The sequence below is a fragment of the Myxozyma melibiosi genome, assembly GCF_037950935.1.
Source record: "Myxozyma melibiosi strain Phaff 52-87 chromosome Unknown BZA70scaffold_9, whole genome shotgun sequence".
NCBI classification, from domain to species: Eukaryota; Fungi; Ascomycota; class Lipomycetes; order Lipomycetales; family Lipomycetaceae; genus Myxozyma; species Myxozyma melibiosi.
In genome coordinates this window covers 681,269-699,772 of record NW_027042923.1, presented here as the reverse complement: position 1 = coordinate 699,772, position 18,504 = coordinate 681,269, and the positions used below count along the sequence as shown (strand labels likewise).

At 55.7% G+C, this 18,504-nt stretch overlaps 9 protein-coding genes across 9 annotated transcripts; 5 read left to right on the top strand and 4 right to left on the bottom strand.

Moving 5' to 3' along the window:
* The first annotated feature begins 180 nt into the window (after positions 1–180).
* On the top strand, positions 181–2,217 carry BZA70DRAFT_281836 (uncharacterized protein). The gene has a single exon (XM_064913166.1). It carries the CDS (start codon positions 212–214, stop codon positions 2,201–2,203), a length of 1,992 nt encoding a protein of 663 aa, XP_064767256.1. The 5' UTR covers positions 181–211; the 3' UTR covers positions 2,204–2,217.
* On the bottom strand, positions 2,218–4,412 carry BZA70DRAFT_281835 (major facilitator superfamily domain-containing protein). The gene has a single exon (XM_064913165.1). It carries the CDS (start codon positions 4,274–4,276, stop codon positions 2,267–2,269), a length of 2,010 nt encoding a protein of 669 aa, XP_064767255.1. The 5' UTR covers positions 4,277–4,412; the 3' UTR covers positions 2,218–2,266.
* Positions 4,413–4,536: 124 nt separating this feature from the next.
* Positions 4,537–5,845, top strand: BZA70DRAFT_206286 (rab-GTPase-TBC domain-containing protein). Its single transcript, XM_064910170.1, has one exon. It carries the CDS (start codon positions 4,559–4,561, stop codon positions 5,744–5,746), a length of 1,188 nt encoding a protein of 395 aa, XP_064767254.1. The 5' UTR covers positions 4,537–4,558; the 3' UTR covers positions 5,747–5,845.
* BZA70DRAFT_206299 (26S protease regulatory subunit 6B) lies at positions 5,846–7,393 on the bottom strand. Its single transcript, XM_064910171.1, has one exon. The coding sequence runs from the start codon at positions 7,200–7,202 to the stop codon at positions 5,946–5,948; it is 1,257 nt and encodes a 418-aa protein (XP_064767253.1). The 5' UTR covers positions 7,203–7,393; the 3' UTR covers positions 5,846–5,945.
* BZA70DRAFT_206284 (kinase-like domain-containing protein) lies at positions 7,310–9,761 on the bottom strand. The gene is made up of 2 exons (XM_064910169.1): positions 9,443–9,761; positions 7,310–9,387 (listed from the first exon to the last, which is right to left on the bottom strand). The coding sequence occupies exons 1-2, from the start codon at positions 9,710–9,712 to the stop codon at positions 7,417–7,419; spliced, it is 2,241 nt and encodes a 746-aa protein (XP_064767252.1). The 5' UTR covers positions 9,713–9,761; the 3' UTR covers positions 7,310–7,416.
* A 109-nt stretch (positions 9,762–9,870) lies between these two features.
* BZA70DRAFT_311869 (uncharacterized protein) lies at positions 9,871–11,275 on the top strand (the record flags this gene model as incomplete). Its single annotated transcript, XM_064914964.1, has 3 exons — positions 9,871–10,374; positions 10,432–10,539; positions 10,595–11,275. The coding sequence occupies exons 1-3, from the start codon at positions 9,898–9,900 to the stop codon at positions 11,273–11,275; spliced, it is 1,266 nt and encodes a 421-aa protein (XP_064767251.1). The 5' UTR covers positions 9,871–9,897.
* BZA70DRAFT_307245 (rab-GTPase-TBC domain-containing protein) lies at positions 11,261–14,383 on the bottom strand. Its single transcript, XM_064914823.1, has 4 exons — positions 13,768–14,383; positions 13,254–13,610; positions 12,496–13,232; positions 11,261–12,405 (listed from the first exon to the last, which is right to left on the bottom strand). Exons 1-4 carry the CDS (start codon positions 14,245–14,247, stop codon positions 11,373–11,375), a joined length of 2,607 nt encoding a protein of 868 aa, XP_064767250.1. The 5' UTR covers positions 14,248–14,383; the 3' UTR covers positions 11,261–11,372.
* Positions 14,384–14,587: 204 nt separating this feature from the next.
* Positions 14,588–17,057, top strand: BZA70DRAFT_206196 (uncharacterized protein). The gene is made up of 4 exons (XM_064910166.1): positions 14,588–14,896; positions 14,952–15,251; positions 15,315–15,424; positions 15,478–17,057. The coding sequence occupies exons 1-4, from the start codon at positions 14,768–14,770 to the stop codon at positions 16,967–16,969; spliced, it is 2,031 nt and encodes a 676-aa protein (XP_064767249.1). The 5' UTR covers positions 14,588–14,767; the 3' UTR covers positions 16,970–17,057.
* Positions 16,744–18,171, top strand: BZA70DRAFT_206233 (uncharacterized protein). The gene has a single exon (XM_064910167.1). The coding sequence runs from the start codon at positions 17,043–17,045 to the stop codon at positions 18,045–18,047; it is 1,005 nt and encodes a 334-aa protein (XP_064767248.1). The 5' UTR covers positions 16,744–17,042; the 3' UTR covers positions 18,048–18,171.
* The last annotated feature ends 333 nt before the right edge of the window (positions 18,172–18,504 follow it).

Here is an 18,504-nt window from a genome sequence, read left to right as displayed (position 1 = left end):
AGCCGGTGGATCTGCTCAGCTCAATGCGGCCGGCACCTCGCCTCCTGTGCAACCCGGTGCAAAGTCCTGGTATAACGTTGCTTTAGCTCTCGGATTTGATGTTAATGTTGTACCCGACGCGCCTACGCAGATCGCAATGGCATATCAAAAGTATCTTCTCCCGTTTGAAGAGTGGTGGATCTCGTCTCCTCAACACCAGCAGCAGCTGCGTATGATGCAGGCGTTGGCTCAGCAGAAGCAGCAGCAGCAGCAACAACAACAGCAGCAACAACAGCTACAGCAACAACAGCAGCAGCAGCAGCAGCTTGCGCAGGATATGCAGGCTCCCATGATGCTCCCGCAACAATCTGTACCCGCAATGTCCCCGCAGCAGCACTCCCCGATCCAGATGATGCAGCAGCAACTACCCCGCCAGTCGCCAGCTTCAGGGTCATCTACTCCCGTAGCGGCTCAGAAAATGCTGCCTCCCATGGCGGGCCAGCATGTCTCGCCTGCAATTTCAAACGCAGGCTTGCCTGGCACGCCTCAGAGTCCGCGCCAGCGAAGCAGAAGTAGGCCTGGTCGGCAGTCGATCCCGCCTACGCCCCAGCAGGTTGTTGCCACGACACCGCTTCCTATGCAGCAGCCGCCTCAGCAGCCGCCTAATCAGAGAATGATGGGCGCATCGCCAGGTATAGCGCAGCCACTGCCGCCAACTATTGCCGACCCTGCTGCTGCGGCGGCTGTCGCTGTCGTCCCTCCTCCCGAACCAGCAGCTCCTAAAGACGGCGTGATTCGGTATGTGCCCAAGACACGCCGGCTTGATTTGCATGGTGGGTTCAACGTGAGCATTCTTGCTGGTCTGGGTGACGAGATTGAGAATGTGCGCGGGAGTTATCCGCTGCTGCAGGAGCTGGGCGAGATTTCGCTGCACGCGCTCACGATGTCTCTGCGCAGTCTTATCCCAGGAGAGGTGAAGGTCAGTCTGGATTCGTTGCTGCTAATCACTCGCGAGCAGCATATCTTGATTCCTGTAGCGGAATGTGAGGATTTGATTGACGCTCTGCTTGACTGCGGCGAGGATTGTATCGCGAAGATTGCAGAGCTGGATATCGGGCTTCCCCCCACGCCGCCTGCGGACGAGGCTAAGGCGAGGGAGCCAGAGTTTGATACATATGAAGCCATGACTGCGGCGACGCGCGAAGAGTTTGATGGGTTTGCTGCGCCTTTGCACGCGGGAACCGCGAGACAGAAACTGCAGGTGCAGTGCGACAGGCTTGCGTCGGTGACTACAATCATCCGCAATGTGTCTTTCTACGAATTGAACCAGCCGTTTCTCGCGCTGTACCCTCCCGTCTACCGATTCATGTTTGGACTTGTGCGCGTGCTCGGCAACGAGGGCGCGCTGACGCAAAAGTTGACGGCGGGTCTGCGTCTTGCGCTGATTAAGGACTGCATTGTTATTTTGTCGAATATCGCGCACGAGATCAGGCTCGCTGGTTTGGAGGATGCAAAGTGGTTGCTCGCGCTGGTGACTAGTTTTATTCCGGGTCTTGAGAACCGGTACCCGCTTGCCGACGAAGAAGATAAGAACGCGACGACGTGGCCGGCTTACGTACCGCTGAAGCACAGATACCTTGCGCTTGCGGTCGATATTCTTGCGAAATTGCTTGCGCGCGAACGACCGAATCTGGAGTTGCTGAAGCGGGCGCTGATCCCGATGCGACCGCAGGAGGCGGAGATGTGTGCGCAAAACATGGGCAAGTCGCTGTTTTTGTGCATGTGTACGTTCCCGCGATTGACAGACAGTCAGTTGCTGCCGCGGGCGTTTGAAGTGCGGCGACCGGTGCTGGAGCAGAGCATGTTTGCTGCGGAGTTGCTTGCGAAGGTGGCGTTGGAGAACGACAACATCACGGCGCCGGAGCTAGAGAAGGTGCTGAAGGACGTGTTGGCGGCGGTGGATGTGTGCGTGAAGCCGTTCCTTTTGCGGGCGGCGCGGGTGTTGCAGGGATTTGTGACTGCGCAGCCGCCGCGGGGGACGCAGCAGAATCCGGCGGCGGCAGCGGCGGCGGCGTTGCAGATGAGTGGGAATGATGTGAATCCGTTTGCGAGGGTGGTGAGGAAGGGGACGAGTGTGGTGAAGATGCTGCGGCAGCGGTGTGAGGGAGTGGAAGCGGCTGCGAGCGCGGATGTTGATTTGGAGGTGTTGGTGTTGAGGATGTAAGAGTATTGATAGAGTGTATATTACTGTTGTATTTGATATTATCTAGTTACAAAAAAGAACTGACTACTTCTCTTTATCTTCTGGGTGGGTTTTGTTGTAGACGCTCTCCGCGTCCTCCTCAGGAATCTCATCAAAAGTTCTTTGTCCGACGATACCAGGCTCGACGACAGTGGCATCATCAGTACTAAGCTGGGATTTAATCCGACGAAGTTCAGTAGCCGCGACGCCACCGTCCTTCTCGATTTTCTTTTCCTGGTCGCCTTCGAGGCGTTTGAGTTTGCGCGCAAGCTTTGCCTCCTTGCGGGCGTCGTGCGCGGCTTTGTGGGCGTCCATGCGGGCGTCGTTCCATTTCCGGATCCGCTCGCCTTTGTAGAAGATGACGACGGGGAAGACGGAGCCGATGGCGAGGGCGACGAGGCCGAGCATTGTGTTGCCCCAGCCGTAGCCCATGGCGGCGTACATCTGGGTTGCGAAGAGGGGCATGGCGAAGCCGAAGAGGGAGCGGAAGGTTGTGCCTGCGGCGGTGGCGGAGGCGGCGTATTTGGGGTTCATGTCGATGAGGTAGGATTGGATGCATTGGAAGACGGAGATCATTGCGATGCCGAACATTGCGGCGCCGATGACGGGCATGATCCAGTGGAGATGTTTTTCGGCGCTCCAGCCGTACCAGATCAGACCGACGGGCATGAAGAAGGAGCCGATTGCGAGGGAGGGCAGGCGGTATTCTGGTTTCGCGACGCCGTCGTGCGCGGCGACGAGGCGGGCGTAGATCTTTTGCGAGATGGTGGTGACGGTGAGGATGCCGATGAAGAAGCCGACGCCGGGACCGAGGTAGAGAAGACCTGCGATGCCGAGGGAGTAGCCGTAGGTTTGGCGGTAGAGCGGGGAGAAGGTGACGAGGAGGAGGTAGAGGAAGCCGTAGGTGAATGCCATGTAGAGGCCGAGCGAGAAGACGATCGGATTCGTGACGAGCATCATGAGCGGGCGCGTGACGGAGGAGATCAGTTTGTCGTAGAGCGACTCGCCCGCGATCTCAAAGACGGTGTGCAGGCTTTGATTGCCGGTCGCTTTGCGCATGGCCTGGGCTTTGCGGAGGAGGAGGATGGGCGCGTACGTTTCCTCGAGCATGATGACGCCGAGACCAAAGACGACGCCGCAGACGATGGTGAGGATCCAAAATATCCAGCGCCAGACGAGGTTCTGGGCGATGAAGCCGGCGATGACGGGCGCGAGGATAGGGCCGAGGGTGGGTCCGATGGAGAAGAGGCCGATGGCCTGCGTGCGGTGGTCGTCGTCCCAGACGTCGGCGACGACGCCGGCGCCGATGGCGAGCGGGCCTGCGCCGCCGCAGCCGGCGAGGAAGCGGAAGACGAGGATCTGGGCGAGGGACTGGGAGAGGCCGCAAGCCATGTTGAAGATGACGAGGAAGAAGATGGAGATGTTGAGGACGACGCGGCGGCCAAAGATCTCGGACAAGGGCGCGACGAGGAGCGGCATGATTGCCCAGGCCAGGACAAAGATGGAGACGATGAGGGCCTTGACGGTCGTGTTTGTGACGCCGAAGCGCTCTGCGATCTGGGTGGTGGCCGGGCTCAGGATCGAGGACGAGAACGGACCGAGGAAGGTGTAGAGCGAGACGGTGACGGTGGCTTTCCACTTGCGGGCGGTCGACCAGTTGCGCGGGTTCTCGGGATCATCGGGGGAGTCCCAGGTGACGAGCTCGGGGTCGATGTCTCTGAGAACGAGGCCGTCGGCGGGCGCGGACATTTCTCCGTCGGCGGCGGTCATGATCTGGTAGTGGGACGCGACGGTCTCGAAGGTCTTGATGCGCTGGAGGCCGATGAGGTCCTGGGGCGCCTCGCCGTAGAGCTCTTTTTCGGAGAGGCCGACGGTGCGGAAGGAGGCCATGGAGGCGGCCATGCTGGGTCTGCGCTGGGCGACGAGGGCGGTGGAGGCTCTGCGAAGGGGGGGAGGGTTGGAGATGGGGACGATGGAGGAGGAGGAGCGCCGGGAGCGGGTGCGGGTGAGGGTGGGCGCTGTTGCTGTTGCGGTGGACGTCGGAGCGCGGTCCATGGTCTGTTCTTGTGTATATCGTATGTTTATTGTATGGAGTAGTAGCAGTTGCTGTCTTAAAGAGAGATATCGCTGCTATTGCAGATCAGATCTGAGATCTCCAAACAAAGCCATTATCTGCTTCGGGCATCGGCGGCGCCGACGACAGGTATGCACACGTGATGCGTCATGTGATGCGTCATGTGATATGTCATGTGACCTGATGCTGCGGCGCTGAATAAAAAATAGGAATTTAATCCTGTTAACTTTCTGAGCAGCAGCAGCAGCAGCAGCGCGCACGAGATGGCCGAGAACCGCGCGGAGAACGGCAATGGCGCGAGTAAAAGCAGGAGCGGCAATGAGGAGGAGGAAGAGGCGTTTGCGAAGCTGCTGGAGAAGTACGATGCTGCGCCGGACCATGTGCTGCTCGCGGGTGGAGTCGAGGACTGGGATGGGGTGGTGCCGGAGCAGGTTGACCGGTATGGATTCGTGGAGATGAGTAAACAACAACAACAGCAACAACGACACTCACATCGTTCAGTGCAATTGCTTCTGCGACCGACAAACCTGAAAGTCAGAGCACCGAACGCGCTCGCCCCGAACCACTCGTCACAAGAAGCCCTGCAGACCGAGATCCGGCGCGAGTCGAAATGGGCCGCGATGGCGACGCGTTCGGTCGCGGCCGACAACTCGGTCTCGTTCTCGTTCGATCTCAGGCATCCGAAAATGCGGTCGCGGACGCTCAAAGGCGTGCCGGACTCGTGGAGAGCCGTTGCGTGGGCCTCGTTTCTCTCGCGGTCGTCGGCCTCCGCCTCGTCAGATAAACATCTGGCAGATACCCTCTATCCCCAATATCTCAGCCAACCTTCCTCCGCAGACTCCCAGATCGACCTCGACGTCCCGCGCACTATCCAACGACACGTAATGTTCTCCGCGCGCTACAAAGGCGGCCAACGACTCCTCTTCCGCGTCCTGCACGCCTTCTCGATCCACCGCGCCGACGTCGGCTACGTGCAAGGCATGGCCCCTCTCGCCGCCACTTTTCTCTGCTACTTTGACGAAGCGACCGCGTTCGTCATGCTCGTCAGATTATTCTCTACCCATCACATGGCCGAGCTCTACGCGTACGGCTTTGGCGGTCTCAAATCCACGTTCGACGACCTCTCGACCGCACTCCGTCCGAGCAAAGTAGGCAAGACTCTCGAGTCCCTCGGCGTCGATCCAATGCTGTATGCTACAAAATGGTATCTTACTCTGTTCAACTACGCCGTTCCCTTTGAAACCCAGCTTCGGATCTGGGATTATTTTCTCTTGCTTGGTTCTGTCAATGTCCTGCATGCGGCCGCCATCGCGCTTCTGGATTCGTTGGGTGATGAGATTGGTGAGGACTTTGAGCAGACTCTGAGTAGGCTTACGGCTTTTATTGATATTAAAGATAATGATTTGTTTATGAGAGTGCTTGATTATGAGCTCAAACATCTTAATAGATGATGTATGTATATAATATATGTTTAGAGTAGATTGGTTATAGTCTTAATACTCTTGATAAGCAGTTGTATGTATATAATATATGCTAAGAATAGACATAATGTAGTCTACATCTACTACATACACCAGGAGGCATCATAAGTAATTGTATGTATATTATACACATTGAAAAAGAGATGCAACTGTGATCTCCACTATATAATCACTTGTAAAACTCAAACTTATCCACATCACTCGACGTCTTCACCTGCGAGTTATACGCCTCCTCCAAATCAGAGTTCAAAATCACATATCGGTTCTTGCGCACAGCTCTCAGTCCCGCCTCCTGCATGATCGCAGCAATCACCGCGCCCGACAATGGATCATTCCGAACAATAAGCGAGTCCAAATCAACTTCTGGCGCAAGCGACATCTTACTCGCAATCGTCGAAAAGATCAACCGTCGCTCACGCCGGTCTCGCAGATTAGGAAACTCAATCTTTCGGTCTAAACGGCCCGGTCGCAGCAACGCCGGATCAAGCGTGTCCGCTCGGTTCGTCGCCATAATCACCTTCACATTCGACCCCTGATCGAATCCATCCATCTGATTGAGCAACTCCAGCAAAATCCGCTGCACCTCTCGGTCCGCTCCCGTCTGCGCGTCAAATCGCTTCGTCGCAATCGCATCAATCTCGTCGATAAAGATAATCGCCGGCGAGTTCTCCCGCGCAAGCCGAAACACATCCCGCACCATCCGCGGCCCTTCGCCAAGGTATTTCTGTACAAACTCAGACCCGACCACGCGGATGAACGACGCCGTCGTCGAATTCGCTACCGCCTTCACCAGCATCGTCTTGCCCGTCCCAGGTGGTCCATAGAGCAGCACACCCCGCGGCGGATCAATTCCGATCTGCTTATACAGCTCAAAGTGCGTAAGCGGAAGCTCGACCGCCTCGCGGATCTCCTGCTTCTGCATGTCCAGCCCGCCGACGTCCGCGTAGCTCACGTTCGGCTTCTCGTCCGCCCCCAGCATCGCAATGCTCGAGTCCGCCTCCGGTGGCAGGATGTCCACCAGCGAGTTCGAGTGGCGATGCAGCGCCACCGACGACGACGGCTTCAGCAGCTCGCGATCGAGCGTCGACAGGATCCGCACGACGTAGTTCGATCCGGTCGTTGACCCAACAATGCCGGTGTGCGTGTCGATCGGCTCCAGGAACTGCCCGATAACAAGCGGCACGGACTGGATCCGCTTGACCTCTTCCTGTGCGCGGATCAGCTCGCTCTTGAGATTGCGCTGCTCGTCTTTGATGTATTCTTCCTGCAGATTGATGTACTCGAGCTCGCGTTCGAGTTTCTTTAGACGCGAGTACGGATCTGTGGGTAGTGCTGGGGATCCGGCGGGCTTTGGGGGTGTGGATGATGATTTCACGGGCTTTGCAGGCGCCGCCTGTTTGTCTGCGATGATTCCAAGCTCCTCCATCGTGATTAATGCTGTCGACTGTGCTGATTGCTGGTGAACAGAGCGCGGATGGGTGTCTGGGCTGAAGCAGGCGACGAGAGGCGGTCAGCGGTGGTCGAGTGCGCTGCGGTGCGCAAAACATCGCCGCACTTGTGCATCCACGCCGTTCTCTGTCTTCCTGATTAGGAAATTGTAAATACAACTTGTATTCTTGTCAAAATTGCTCTTTCTTCTTCTATCTCCTCGCGATCTTCTGCTTTGGCCTCTCCTCTCCCTCCTCCACTCGCCGCTTCCCCCCACCCCCTCCTATAACATTCTCCTTCCCCATATCAATCGTCACCACCGTCGTCGGCCTACGCACCACCTTCTCCCTACTCGCCCGCTCGGCCTCCCGATACTCCTCCGGCCTCCGCAGCACCACCTTGAACGACAGCTTTGTCTCGTGCTCTTTGAAAACATCAACCACATCCCCATCTCTCAACTCCGTCTGCATCCCTTTCGTGATCTTCGTCCCGTTCACAAAGCACCCGTTCAGCGAGAAATCACATAGATAAAACGCGTACAGCCTCGCTGTCTTTCCATCCCTACTGCCGCTGTCTGGTGTGATTACACTCCTGCGGATCGCGCAGTGCAGCTTCGACACACGCGCGTCGTTCAGCATCACGTTGCAGCCCAACGCGCGCCCTAGCCAGGTGACGTCGTTCGTCAGCAGCTGGTCTTTGAACGGGATACTGTCTGGCATCGTTCGTAGCATCACCCAGGCTGTGGGCGGAATAGCCAGTCTCTCTTCTTCTTCCTCCTTCTTTGTTTCTCCGTTCAGCTTGTCGCTCTTCTTGTCGCTGTCGTTGTCGTTACCGCTGTTCTCGTTGTCGCTGTCATCCTCGTAATCTCGAACACCATAGATATGCTTCCTGCTCGAACTGCCTGAAGACGCGCCGACCAACGACGTCTGTGCTTCGTGCGGATGCTCGCCCAGCGACATGCGTGCCGTCGCCGCTCGTATCTCTGTAGAATCCACCTCTGACATTCTGTCCTCCTCGTTCTCTTCAACTTTTTCCACTTGCTCTGCAATCTCCACTTCCCCCTCCACTGCAGGCTTCGGCTCATTGACATCCTCCAGTAACCACTTCAACATCAAAGCACCCTTTGCGCTCGGCCGCTTCGTCGCGTCGACATTAAGCAGCTCGGCAATGAACGAGCGTGCCTCGGCGCTCACCTCGCAATTATCCAACGGCTCCTCGCTATACCTTCCCGAAATAATCTGTCTACACAGCTGCTCCTGCGTCGCTCCACTAAAAGGACAATACCCCGTCAAAATGACATACACCATACACCCGACCGACCACATATCCACCGCGTTTGAGTAGAACGCCGACTTCCGTTCCGTCTTTGCCGCCTCGCGAGTCTTGATAACCTCTGGTGCAAGATACGACATTGTGCCGCAGAACGTGCGCAGCACCGTTCCCGACTCTGCCAGCTTCGCGAGACCGAAATCCGTCACCTTGACGTTCACCGTCTCCGGCGTCTGCTTGCCCGGTTTCGAGAGCAGGATGTTGTCGGGCTTGATGTCGCGGTGCGAGATCCCGAGCCCGTGCACGTACATCAGCGCCTGCAGCACCTGTCTGGTGACTACTTTTGCCAGTGGCTCGTCGAGCGGGCCGTAATTCGTAACGTAGTCCATCAGATCCCCGCCGCCGACGTACTCCATAACCACGTAGATCGAGTGCGGTTCGGTGTCGAAGCACTCCTGCAGCCTGACCACGTGCGGATGGTTCAGTTTTGTGAGAATACAGACCTCACGCTTAACAGCCACGCCTGTCATTATCCGCTTCTTTGGAATCACCTTCACGGCGAACAACTCCCCCGTCGTCCTTTCCACCGCGCGCTTGACGACCGCGAACGCGCCCCGCCCGAGCATGTCCTGGATCACGTACTTTGCGTTCACGCCCCGGAGCTCGTCCTCGGTGTTTGACATTGAGAGAGAGTATGCAGATTGATGTGAGGAAGCGTATGCGGGGCCGTAGTGTAGAATGAACCTGCGCTCGTCGGCAGGCACGCCGATCGCGACGCCGATTTCGTCGCCTTGGGTTACTATGCTCGACCGTCGCTTGGGCAGCCGCTGCGTGTTTACAAACGTGCCGTTGGTCGAGAGGTCTTCGATAAGAATAATTGGCCTCTCTGACGAGTCTGTCGATTGTTGACTGCGCTGTAGTATGTAAAGTCAGTCACTGACTGAGCTGGTCTATTCAAGGGGTACTCACCGTCCAGATCCTGAAATGCCGATTCGATATCCGTCTGATATCCCCAAGCACGATATCGCAGCTCGCATGCCGGCCAAACACCCACTCGCACTTTGGCTCCTCGCCCGCGCCATTGCTCGTGTGCAGGTCAATGTTTTCTGCGTTGCCAGAGATGCAGACCAGCGTGCACAGCACGTCCGAGGCGGCACTCGCTCCGCCGCCGCTCCCGCCTTCGCGCTCCGGCTGCGTCTCGTCCGGTCCTGTCGACGGCTGCGTCGGCGTGAACTCCATTTTGCTGCTCGGCTGTGGGTTTGCGACTGTTGAGAGGAGAAGAGAGCTGGGGGGTGAGAACAGTCGAGGAGGGCTTTACAAATCCAAATATTGATTTATCAGAGTCACGTGAGCGACGCGTCAACACGCGTTTGTCTTCTCTGCGCTATCAGATATCTACGCCTGCTGCGACATCTCAGCAGAGAATGGCCTCGTCGGATATTCTAAAAGACATCGCTGCGCTGCGGCAGCGGATATCCTCCTCTCCGATCCCCGGCTCGCCGTCCTCGCCGTCCTCGCGCGCCCGGCATCACCATCACCAGCAGCACGCCTCCGATCCGCCTGTCGTTCTCGACATTGGCGCGCGCGAGATCAGAGCCGGGATCGCGGGTCAACCTGGCCCGGTGTGCGTTGTTCCGGTGGTGGATGATGTGGTTAGAGCGAGTATGCGTCAGGGTGGGGACGGGGAAGTGGATGTGGACGTCGCGCTGTGGCCGCTGGACGTGAGGTGTGCGGGGAGTGAAGAGCGGACGAGGGATGTGCTGCAGGTGTTGCTGGCTCGGGTGTATTACAACCACCTGCTGCTCGATGGACGGAGTAGGAAGGTAGTTGTGCTGGAACGGCCACGGACGCCGATCTGGATCAAACGAGCGATTGCGTTTGTGCTGTTCAATTATCTCCAGGTACAAAAGATCTGTCGATATCCTCTCTTCCTCTTTGCTAACCGCTATGAGTTCCAGGCTGTCTCGGTCTCTTTCCTGTTGTCTCCCGTGTGCTCTGTTATTGCTGCCGGAACGCACTCTGCGCTTGTCGTCGATATCGGATGGCATGAGACCACCGTGACTCCAGTCAGTACACCTTTGTCGCTACTCCATGGCCTCAGCTGACGACGTCAATGTCCAGATTTATGACTACAAACCTATCCTTATTGGTATCCGTTCCTCCACCCGCTCTGCCTCGCATCTGCATTCTTTGGTCTCTGCTGCTCTGAAAGAATACACCGGCACAGCACCCTCCTTCGACGAGGTAGAAGACTTCATCGTCCGCGCCGCGTATCTCCCTTCAGACCTTTCATCTTCCTCCTCCTCCTCCTCCTCCTCATCCTCAGCATTTGCAATCTCAATCGGCACAACGCCGCACTACGTCCCAAGCATCGACACCCGCTGCCTCCCCGTCCAAACCTGCTTCCTCACACCCTCCTCCCTCGACGACATCGAACACCAACCCCTCCCCTCTCTCATCGCATCCAGCCTCAGCAAACTCCCCATCGACGCCCGCGCTTCCCTACAGCAACGCATCATCTTCGTCGGCGGCGCGGCAGCAATCCCAGGTCTCAAACCCGCGGTCTTGAATCACCTCCGCGACCACTTTCCCGGCGCAAAGGGGATAAAGTCCCTCGGCGCGTGGGCTGGCGCAAGTTTGTACCTTGCGTGCGAGCGCGAGCAGCAGATGCTTGCTCGCGGGGCGGCTGGTGCTGCGGGTGGAAGAAGTATTAGGATACCGGGGGAGATTGAGCGGGATAGGTTTTTGTTGGAACGAGGGTATGCCGAGAATATCTACGACTGGAGTCATCCTAATTCATAATTATTCTAATAAAATGCATTGTTACAAAAATAATAGTTATCTCTATTAGTCACAAAATTATAATATCATCACATAGATCTAGACACAAATCATTTTCCTAACGACTCCACGCAAACTTGCCAATCTTCGGCCACGAACTCTCTCCGCCACTCACCCCCGCCGGCGGCGTCGTCCGCTGCGGACTAATCCTCGGCGCGGCAATGTTCTGGCCTGCGCCGGCGACAATACCCGACGAGGAGGAGGAGGAGGAGGAGGGTGTGACGCCTGCGGAGCTGAAGCTGCGTTTCAGCTTTTCGAGCTTGTTTTTGGTTTCTTCGCATTCCTGGCGCGCAATGACCTCGCTAGTTTTCGCAGTCACGAGCTCGAGTTTGAGGGATTCGCATTGTTCGCATTGCTTGATTGTTGCTGTTGTTGCTGTTGTTGGCTCAGCGGCGGTGAAAGTGTGCTGCTGGGTCACCTGCGGTGATTGGAAAGTCGCGAATGAGCTCAGTTTTGGGGTAGTGTTGGGAGACTGCAGAGCGGCGGCGATGTCTTCAGAAGTGAACAGCGAGCTACTGCGTTTGCTGAATGTCGCGTGGGGTTGCAGCTGCGGCGAGCGGATCTGCGTCTGGTTTTGCCGGCCTAGTCGGAGCTCTCGCAGACCTGTCGACGAGGACGATGATGTTGATGAGGATGTTGATGAGGAGGAGGTGGTTGGTGACATTGCGGAAGAAGAAGCGTTTTTGCTGACGGATAGAGACGGGCTTGGACTTCCGACACCGGGCGAAGGGGGGTCGTAGTACTCGTACTCGTCCTCTCTCGGGGAAGCCGCTGGCACGATCACGCTGCGCTGCCGAACCTCGTTCAGCATACGCTCGTACTTTGCCTTTTCGCGCTGCGAATCCTGGTACCGGTTCCTAATCTCAAACAATTGATCCTTGAGATCGCGCACTTCCGAGCATTTACAGTCCAGGTCGCGTTTCAAGAACGAGACCCGTTCGCGCTCAAACTCGGTCTCTGCGCGCGCGTCGTCAATCTGTCGCGCTAGGTCCTTGAACGTCGTCACCCGCTCCAGGTTCTCCGGCGCCGTGCTGAATTTCTCTTGCACGTACTCGAGCTCGCGCTGGACTGCCTCGTCTTCTTCGGCGGTGCTGGTCTCGCCAGAGTCGGTGGTCGAGGAAGTGCTGGTCGTGCTGTCGGTCCAGGAAATTGACGGTCGCGACTTTAAATAATCCTGGAACGCCACGCGGTCTTCCGCCCGCGCGCGCTTCTCAGCCTCCAGCTCCTCGACCACGGACGCGTGCTGGCGCTGCAACGTGCTCAGCGCGATGACGAGGTCCTCGATCTGCCGGTGCAGCTCCGGATCGGCTTTATGCGGTTCGTCGTCAAAGAAGAACTGCGAGTTGTTGTCGGCGTCTGTGTTTGTGCTGTATTCCGACTGCGCCACAGACGACGTGAGCGACGAGCGCGAGGACTGGCGGCGCACGCTGCGCGCGCTGGTTGACGACGGCGCAGAGTATGTGGACCAGATACGACCTAGGAAGCGGGTTGCTGCCGCGTGCAAGTCTGTTGTCGCGGCCGCTTTGGAGTCGGAGGATGACGAGATTGAAGATGACGCGCCGTTAGAATAGGAGGAGCTTACGCGGCTGACGTTGTACTCTTGCTCTAGTTCTTCGAGGACTTGGCGGGTTGCGACGGTGGTGAGCGCCATGGCGTCGGAAATCAGACGCTCGTCGTCGGCGTCGTACACGCTCCAGAGATTCCGCCCAAGCAGAAACGCAAGGACCTCGTCTTCTTCTTTGAGACTGAGTAATGTGCTCTCGTTCGCCTGCATGATTGCGATCGAGACGCGCATGAGGGTCTCGAGCGCGCCCTCGGCGAAGATGACGTCGTAGATGCGCAGGAGCATACTGAGCGGGCAAGTGACGGCAAAGAAGGAAAGAAACCACTGCGTGGCGTAGATGTTTTGCACGCCAAGCTTGTCAAGGTGTTGGCTTACTGCCGGGACGAAGCGTTCGAGCAGACGGCTGAATTGGAATATGCGAAGATGAAGACCGGCCATGTCGGCGGTGAACATTGTGCGCAGGTCGTACTCCTCCATCAGACGAACGAGAACACAAAACGCGGCGCGCTCGTCCATGTGCATGAGGAGAGGACCGACGAGGAAGGCGAGGCCCTGGCAGTATCCGACCTGCATGTCATAGACGGAGAAGGCGCGTAGGACCTGGCCGAGCATCTGCTGGCCGGGGCCGCCGCGTTCGCGAAACATCTCGACTTCGGGGAAGGTGCGGTGTAGGTCGCGGAAGATGACTTTGTCGTAGGGCGAGGGCTCGGCGGCGAGGGAGTTGAAGAGGGACTCGAGGGTTGAGTCTGCGGCGCCGGCCATTGATTGCCAGACGAGGCCGCGAAGGGGGGCGGGACGCCGTGTTTGATCTGTAATATGTGAGTATGTGTAGATGAGAAGAAGAAGAAGAAGAAGAAGGAGAAGGAGAATAAGAAGGAGAAGAAAATACCTTCTTTGAAAGCAAGCAGGGAAGTCGGGAGGCGGTTGTGGGGTAGTCAGCGACGAGGGCTGTCCAAAACTCTAGATCGGTCAGGGGCGGAGGAGCGCCGACCATTGAGACACAGAGCGAGTCGTTGGATTCGACGATTTTGCGAAGCTGATCGACGCTGACGGGTCGCGAGTGTCTGTGATGAGTGGAGGAAGGAGTAGTTGAGGAGGAGGAGGAGGTGATGGTGGTGGTGGATGCAGCAGGGAGTGACGATAGGGGCGCTTTAGGGTCGCGTTCGAATCGGGCGTTCTCACGGTCGAGACGCGCGAGGAGGAAGGCGATGTTTGAGTCGGAAGCGCATTCTGATTCAGACTGTTCGAGTTCTTTCCAGTCGAGGTCCTGGACGAAGGTCTCAGAGACGGAGGAGTGGGCGGTCGAGGGGGAGGAGACGGTGTCTTCAGCGAAGGAGCAGACGGAGGAGACCTCGGAGCGCGCCTCCATTGTGAGATATGCAGATGGTCGAGCAAGAGAAGAGAAGAGAATGACAATAAGAATACAACAGCAAATACAATAACGAATGTAATAGCAAATCCAACAAACAACAAGAAGAAGAACAGCAAAAGACAAAGAGACAAAGAATGCGACGCGAGACGCAAAGGCCCAGCCTCCTGGAATCATTAAAGACGCGTCTCGGATAAAAACCCAAACCCAACGGCACGTGATAACAATGAAAACATCGAAGCACTTGTGCTGCTGCAGTTGAGTGCTGTGGAGCGGGTTTGTCTCTGTTTTGTGCTGTAAATACTTTGTAGATTTATCATTTATTCTAGTAAATACATAGGCACTTCTCTAGCAGACACTGAGCAGTGTGTTTCAATATGAGTCACATTCAGTCACACTGAGTCACGTTGCTGCAACAACGTGATCCAAAAACCAAAACAAAGAAACAAACCGCCGCACTCATATTCACCTCACCTCACCTTCCTCACCTCCTCACCTCCTCACCTCACTCACATCAGCAATGGCGAATACACATAACCTAGTAGCTCTGGACGACAGAATTGCGTCTTTTAGAGCTCACAGGCTTCCTGGCGCCTCAAAGCGCTCGGCTATGAAAGCATGGCCTCATGCAAAGCCATCAGTCGCAGACGTATGTTCTTCCTCTACCTCACAGCAGTAATTATCACTGACTCAAAATCTATTAGATGGCGAAAGCTGGGTTTATATACACACCTTCTACCGAAGCACAGGATAACGCAACCTGCTTTCTCTGCCACAAATCTCTCGATATGTGGTCCAAAAACGACGATCCGCGCGCCGAGCACATCTCGCACTCCCCCGACTGCGCTTGGGCTATCGTCTGCTCTGAGCAGTGGATCGCCGACGAAGAACATGATCCCGACTCGGACGAGATGCTTAGCACTCGGTTGCTGACTTATGGTGGTCCTACTAATTCTTGGTGGCCTCATGATGGAAAGAGAGGTTGGATACCTACCAGCGAGGCTGTACGTTTATCTAGTTTATCTAAATTTTGAGCTATTCAGGCCGCAGACTAATCATGCTTATAGATGAGCCGTGCTGGTTTCTATTACAGTCCCTCTCGAGAAGGTGACGATCTAGCTTCTTGCATGTACTGCGGCATCGTCCTCGACGGATGGGAGCCAAAAGATAGTCCTGTGTATGCACCCTCTCTAACCCCTCTCTCTTTCAACTCTACTAACTCTATAACAGCGAGGAACATCGCCGACGACAACCAAACTGCTTCTTTTTTGATCGATCACAAAAGCCTCAACCCGCCATCCCAAAACAAAAATCACGCACCTCTCGCTCCTCGATCGCATCCCGCAAGAGATCGAGCTCGGTCTCGGAGTCAGACTTGGAAGTTGAGAATATGATGCCACGACGGAAAGCATCCCGCGTAAGCAAGAGGATCAGCTCGGTAAGTGAGCTTGATAGCGCGGATGAGACTAGTGCTCCGGCGCCGAAAAAGAGAGGTGGGCGGAATACTCGGAAATCTTCAGTCGCGCAACCTCAAATCATCATTGAGCCAGAACCTATCGCCCCCGAAGTTATCAAAGAGGAGACGGCAGAACCTCAGACAAGGGCCACGAAAACCAAAGCACAGGCAAAAGCCGAGAAATCGACGGCAGCGAAACGAACCCGTGGTCCTCGACCGATGGCAAAAACAAAGGCGGTCAAAGCACAGAGTCCGCTGAGATCACCAAGATCTGAAATGCCACCGGTGCCTGATGTGCCTACTGTTTTTGTCGAGACTGTTGATTCTGAGGTTGAGATCAAAAGTCCGAGTGTGGTGTCGGACCAGGCCTCGATGGAGGATATTATCGCTAGTTATGCGGAGGATGATGAGCGGGAAATAGAAGAGCAGAAGCAGAGGGAGGAGGAACTTGAGCAGCAGAGATTAGAGCAGCAGCGACTTGAGCAGGAGAGACTCGAGCAGCAGAGACTCGAGCAGCAGAGGGAAGAGAAACTTGAACAGGAGAGACTAGAGCAGCAAAGGCTTGAACAGCAGAGACTCGAGCAACAGAGACTAGAGCAGCAGAGACTTGAACAGCAGAGACTTCAGCAACAGAGACTCGAACAGCAGCGACTCGAACAGCAACAGCAAGAGCAGCGACTCGAACAGCAGAGACTCGAACAGCAACAACAAGAACTACAGCAGCAACGAGAGAGACAGCTAGAAGAAGAGAGATTGATTGAGCAGCAGCAGCAGCAGCAACAGCTGGATACCCCACCTCCAATCCCGAGAATGAACTCAAGTCGGAAAGTGACCCCGGTGAAGGTGCGCGAGGACGAACCTGATACCTGCGAGGAAGAAAGTGCAAAGAAAGTACGAGGACCACGAGAACTACTCAAGAGCAGAAACAACGGTAACGCACAAAGTAGTCCGCAGGTCCTCGGTCGAGCTCTGTCTGTTCGCGAGAACGAGTCAAGTCCGGCGACAAGAAAGGCCGTCTCGGACTGGAAATCTCGGGGACGGTTGCTAGAAGTTGACACGCAGGCTTCAGATGCGGAACTCTGGGCAGCAATTATGCCTGGCGATGCAGCAGTTCCTGCTGCAGAGCACATGGACAAGACTGTGGAGCAGTGGTTGATGTACCTGGCTGAGACGGGAGAGCAGGTGTTGATGAGTAAATGTGAGCAGTTGATTGCTGCGCTTGAGCGCGAGGGTGAGCGGGCGCTGGGTAGACTACGAGAGTGTTGATACATGATTATAATACAGATATAAGAAGAATATAACAATATTAGTAAGATATAATAGTAGTAGAATATCAAATATGACGACAACTTCAAGAAAGTTTTGCTTCAAGCTGCGTGCGGCGGCTTCTGCTAAATTAAGACATCGAAATCCCTCGTTTCAACCTCCACAACCACCTTCTTCTTCCTCTTCTTACACAAAGACAAACATGGCAAACCCGCCAGAGATCTCTGTCGACTGCGGCACAGACGACGATCAAGAGACCGACACTCTCTCGCAGAAATCAGGCTCTTCCGTCACCGGCGGGATCCTCGTGCAGCAGCAGCAGCAGCAGCAGCAGCAGCAGCAGCAGCATCATCATCATCAGTCGCCCTCTGGATCTGGAGCTGCGCGCCATGTGTCGTTTGACGAAGGACGCGCGTTGACAGAGAAGAAGGATAAAGAGCGCGAGATGGAACGCGAAAAAGAGCAGGAGCGCGAGCGTAAGCGGACGACTGGGTTTAATGGTTTTCAAGAGCGGTTCGCGTCGCGGTGGGGGAGGAGTCCTAGTCCGGCTGCGCGGAGGTCGTCGAACGATGTCACAGATGACGAGGACGACGAGGATGAGAAAAGAGCAGAGAAGGAGGGACAGGAGAGGTTGGGTGTCGAAGAAGGCAAGAAGCAGAAGCAGCGGAGACGGGCGCTGAGTCCGGCTGTGAGGAGACGAACAGAGGATGAGGACGAGGTCGGCGAGTCCGGCAGACGGCTTGAGAAGTTGTCTGTGCACGACGACAGCAGTTCCCGGCGCGGACAGTCTGTCGAGCGGCTGTCTTCGTCGTCGAGGAAGTCGTTTTTCGGAAACAAAAAGTTCAATCCGGAAGATCCCGAGACGGAGGAAGAAAAGCAGACGAGGAGACGGCTGAATATTGTGACTTCGTTTATTCGAAAACAGAGAATCGGCATGATGACCTCGAGGACTATCAAGGGGTGGCTGGTTTCCAGTTCTATTGCCATTGCTGAGATGGTGAGCTGCATAGTTGTGTTTGTTGTTTGTTGTTTGATTGTTTCATTTCTGACAGTGATGTTTGTAGGAGTATGGAGTTGATTTTATGTTTCATGCAAACACTCGCACTTGCAAGGTCGAAGATCTTGACGACGACAATCACGTCAATCTGTCTTTTCAAAACAGCGAGACCGTATGTGTTTGTGTTTTGTCCCGATCTGCTTCTATATCTACTATTCTAACTGCAACTCACACAGGCTGAATGGGTGTCTATTGCTGGAATTGCAAAATTGGTCACCGACTCTGAAGCGATTGCCAGATTTCTGAGCCGGAATATGAAAGGCTGGTCCGATGAAGACAGTAAACTCCTGACCAAGAAAGACCAGGACAAAAAGTACCCTGTAAGTCCCCTCTCTCTCTTTCTGCACTCTCTCTCTTTCTATTTGCAGACGCTCATATCTATGACACAGACGGTGGGAATAATACACTTTGAAACGCGCTCGATCGCGTTCAGCGTGACGGACGACTTCAAGTTCATCCCGATGTCGAACGAACGCGG

Excerpts from the sequence above, each read along its gene's own strand:
- BZA70DRAFT_206286 (XM_064910170.1), top strand. The coding sequence starts at position 4,559 with ATGGCCGAGAACCGCGCGGAGAACGGCAATGGCGCGAGTAAAAGCAGG.
- BZA70DRAFT_206299 (XM_064910171.1), bottom strand. The coding sequence starts at position 7,202 with ATGGAGGAGCTTGGAATCATCGCAGACAAACAGGCGGCGCCTGCAAAG.
- BZA70DRAFT_307245 (XM_064914823.1), bottom strand. The coding sequence starts at position 14,247 with ATGGAGGCGCGCTCCGAGGTCTCCTCCGTCTGCTCCTTCGCTGAAGAC. Across the intron at positions 13,611-13,767 it reads CCTGCTTGCTTTCAAAGAAG|TCCCTCTTCAACTCCCTCGC; the intron begins GTATTTTCTTCT and ends TCAACCCTCGAG. Across the intron at positions 12,406-12,495 it reads CGGGCGGAAGACCGCGTGGC|CACCGCCGAAGAAGACGAGG; the intron begins GTTCCAGGATTA and ends TGGCGAGACCAG.
- BZA70DRAFT_281836 (XM_064913166.1), top strand. The coding sequence starts at position 212 with ATGATGCAGGCGTTGGCTCAGCAGAAGCAGCAGCAGCAGCAACAACAA.
- BZA70DRAFT_206284 (XM_064910169.1), bottom strand. The coding sequence starts at position 9,712 with ATGGAGTTCACGCCGACGCAGCCGTCGACAGGACCGGACGAGACGCAG. Across the intron at positions 9,388-9,442 it reads GGCATTTCAGGATCTGGACG|CGCAGTCAACAATCGACAGA; the intron begins GTGAGTACCCCT and ends TACATACTACAG.
- BZA70DRAFT_206196 (XM_064910166.1), top strand. The coding sequence starts at position 14,768 with ATGGCGAATACACATAACCTAGTAGCTCTGGACGACAGAATTGCGTCT. Across the intron at positions 14,897-14,951 it reads CAAAGCCATCAGTCGCAGAC|ATGGCGAAAGCTGGGTTTAT; the intron begins GTATGTTCTTCC and ends AAAATCTATTAG. Across the intron at positions 15,425-15,477 it reads GAGCCAAAAGATAGTCCTGT|CGAGGAACATCGCCGACGAC; the intron begins GTATGCACCCTC and ends ACTCTATAACAG.
- BZA70DRAFT_281835 (XM_064913165.1), bottom strand. The coding sequence starts at position 4,276 with ATGGACCGCGCTCCGACGTCCACCGCAACAGCAACAGCGCCCACCCTC.
- BZA70DRAFT_206233 (XM_064910167.1), top strand. The coding sequence starts at position 17,043 with ATGACGACAACTTCAAGAAAGTTTTGCTTCAAGCTGCGTGCGGCGGCT.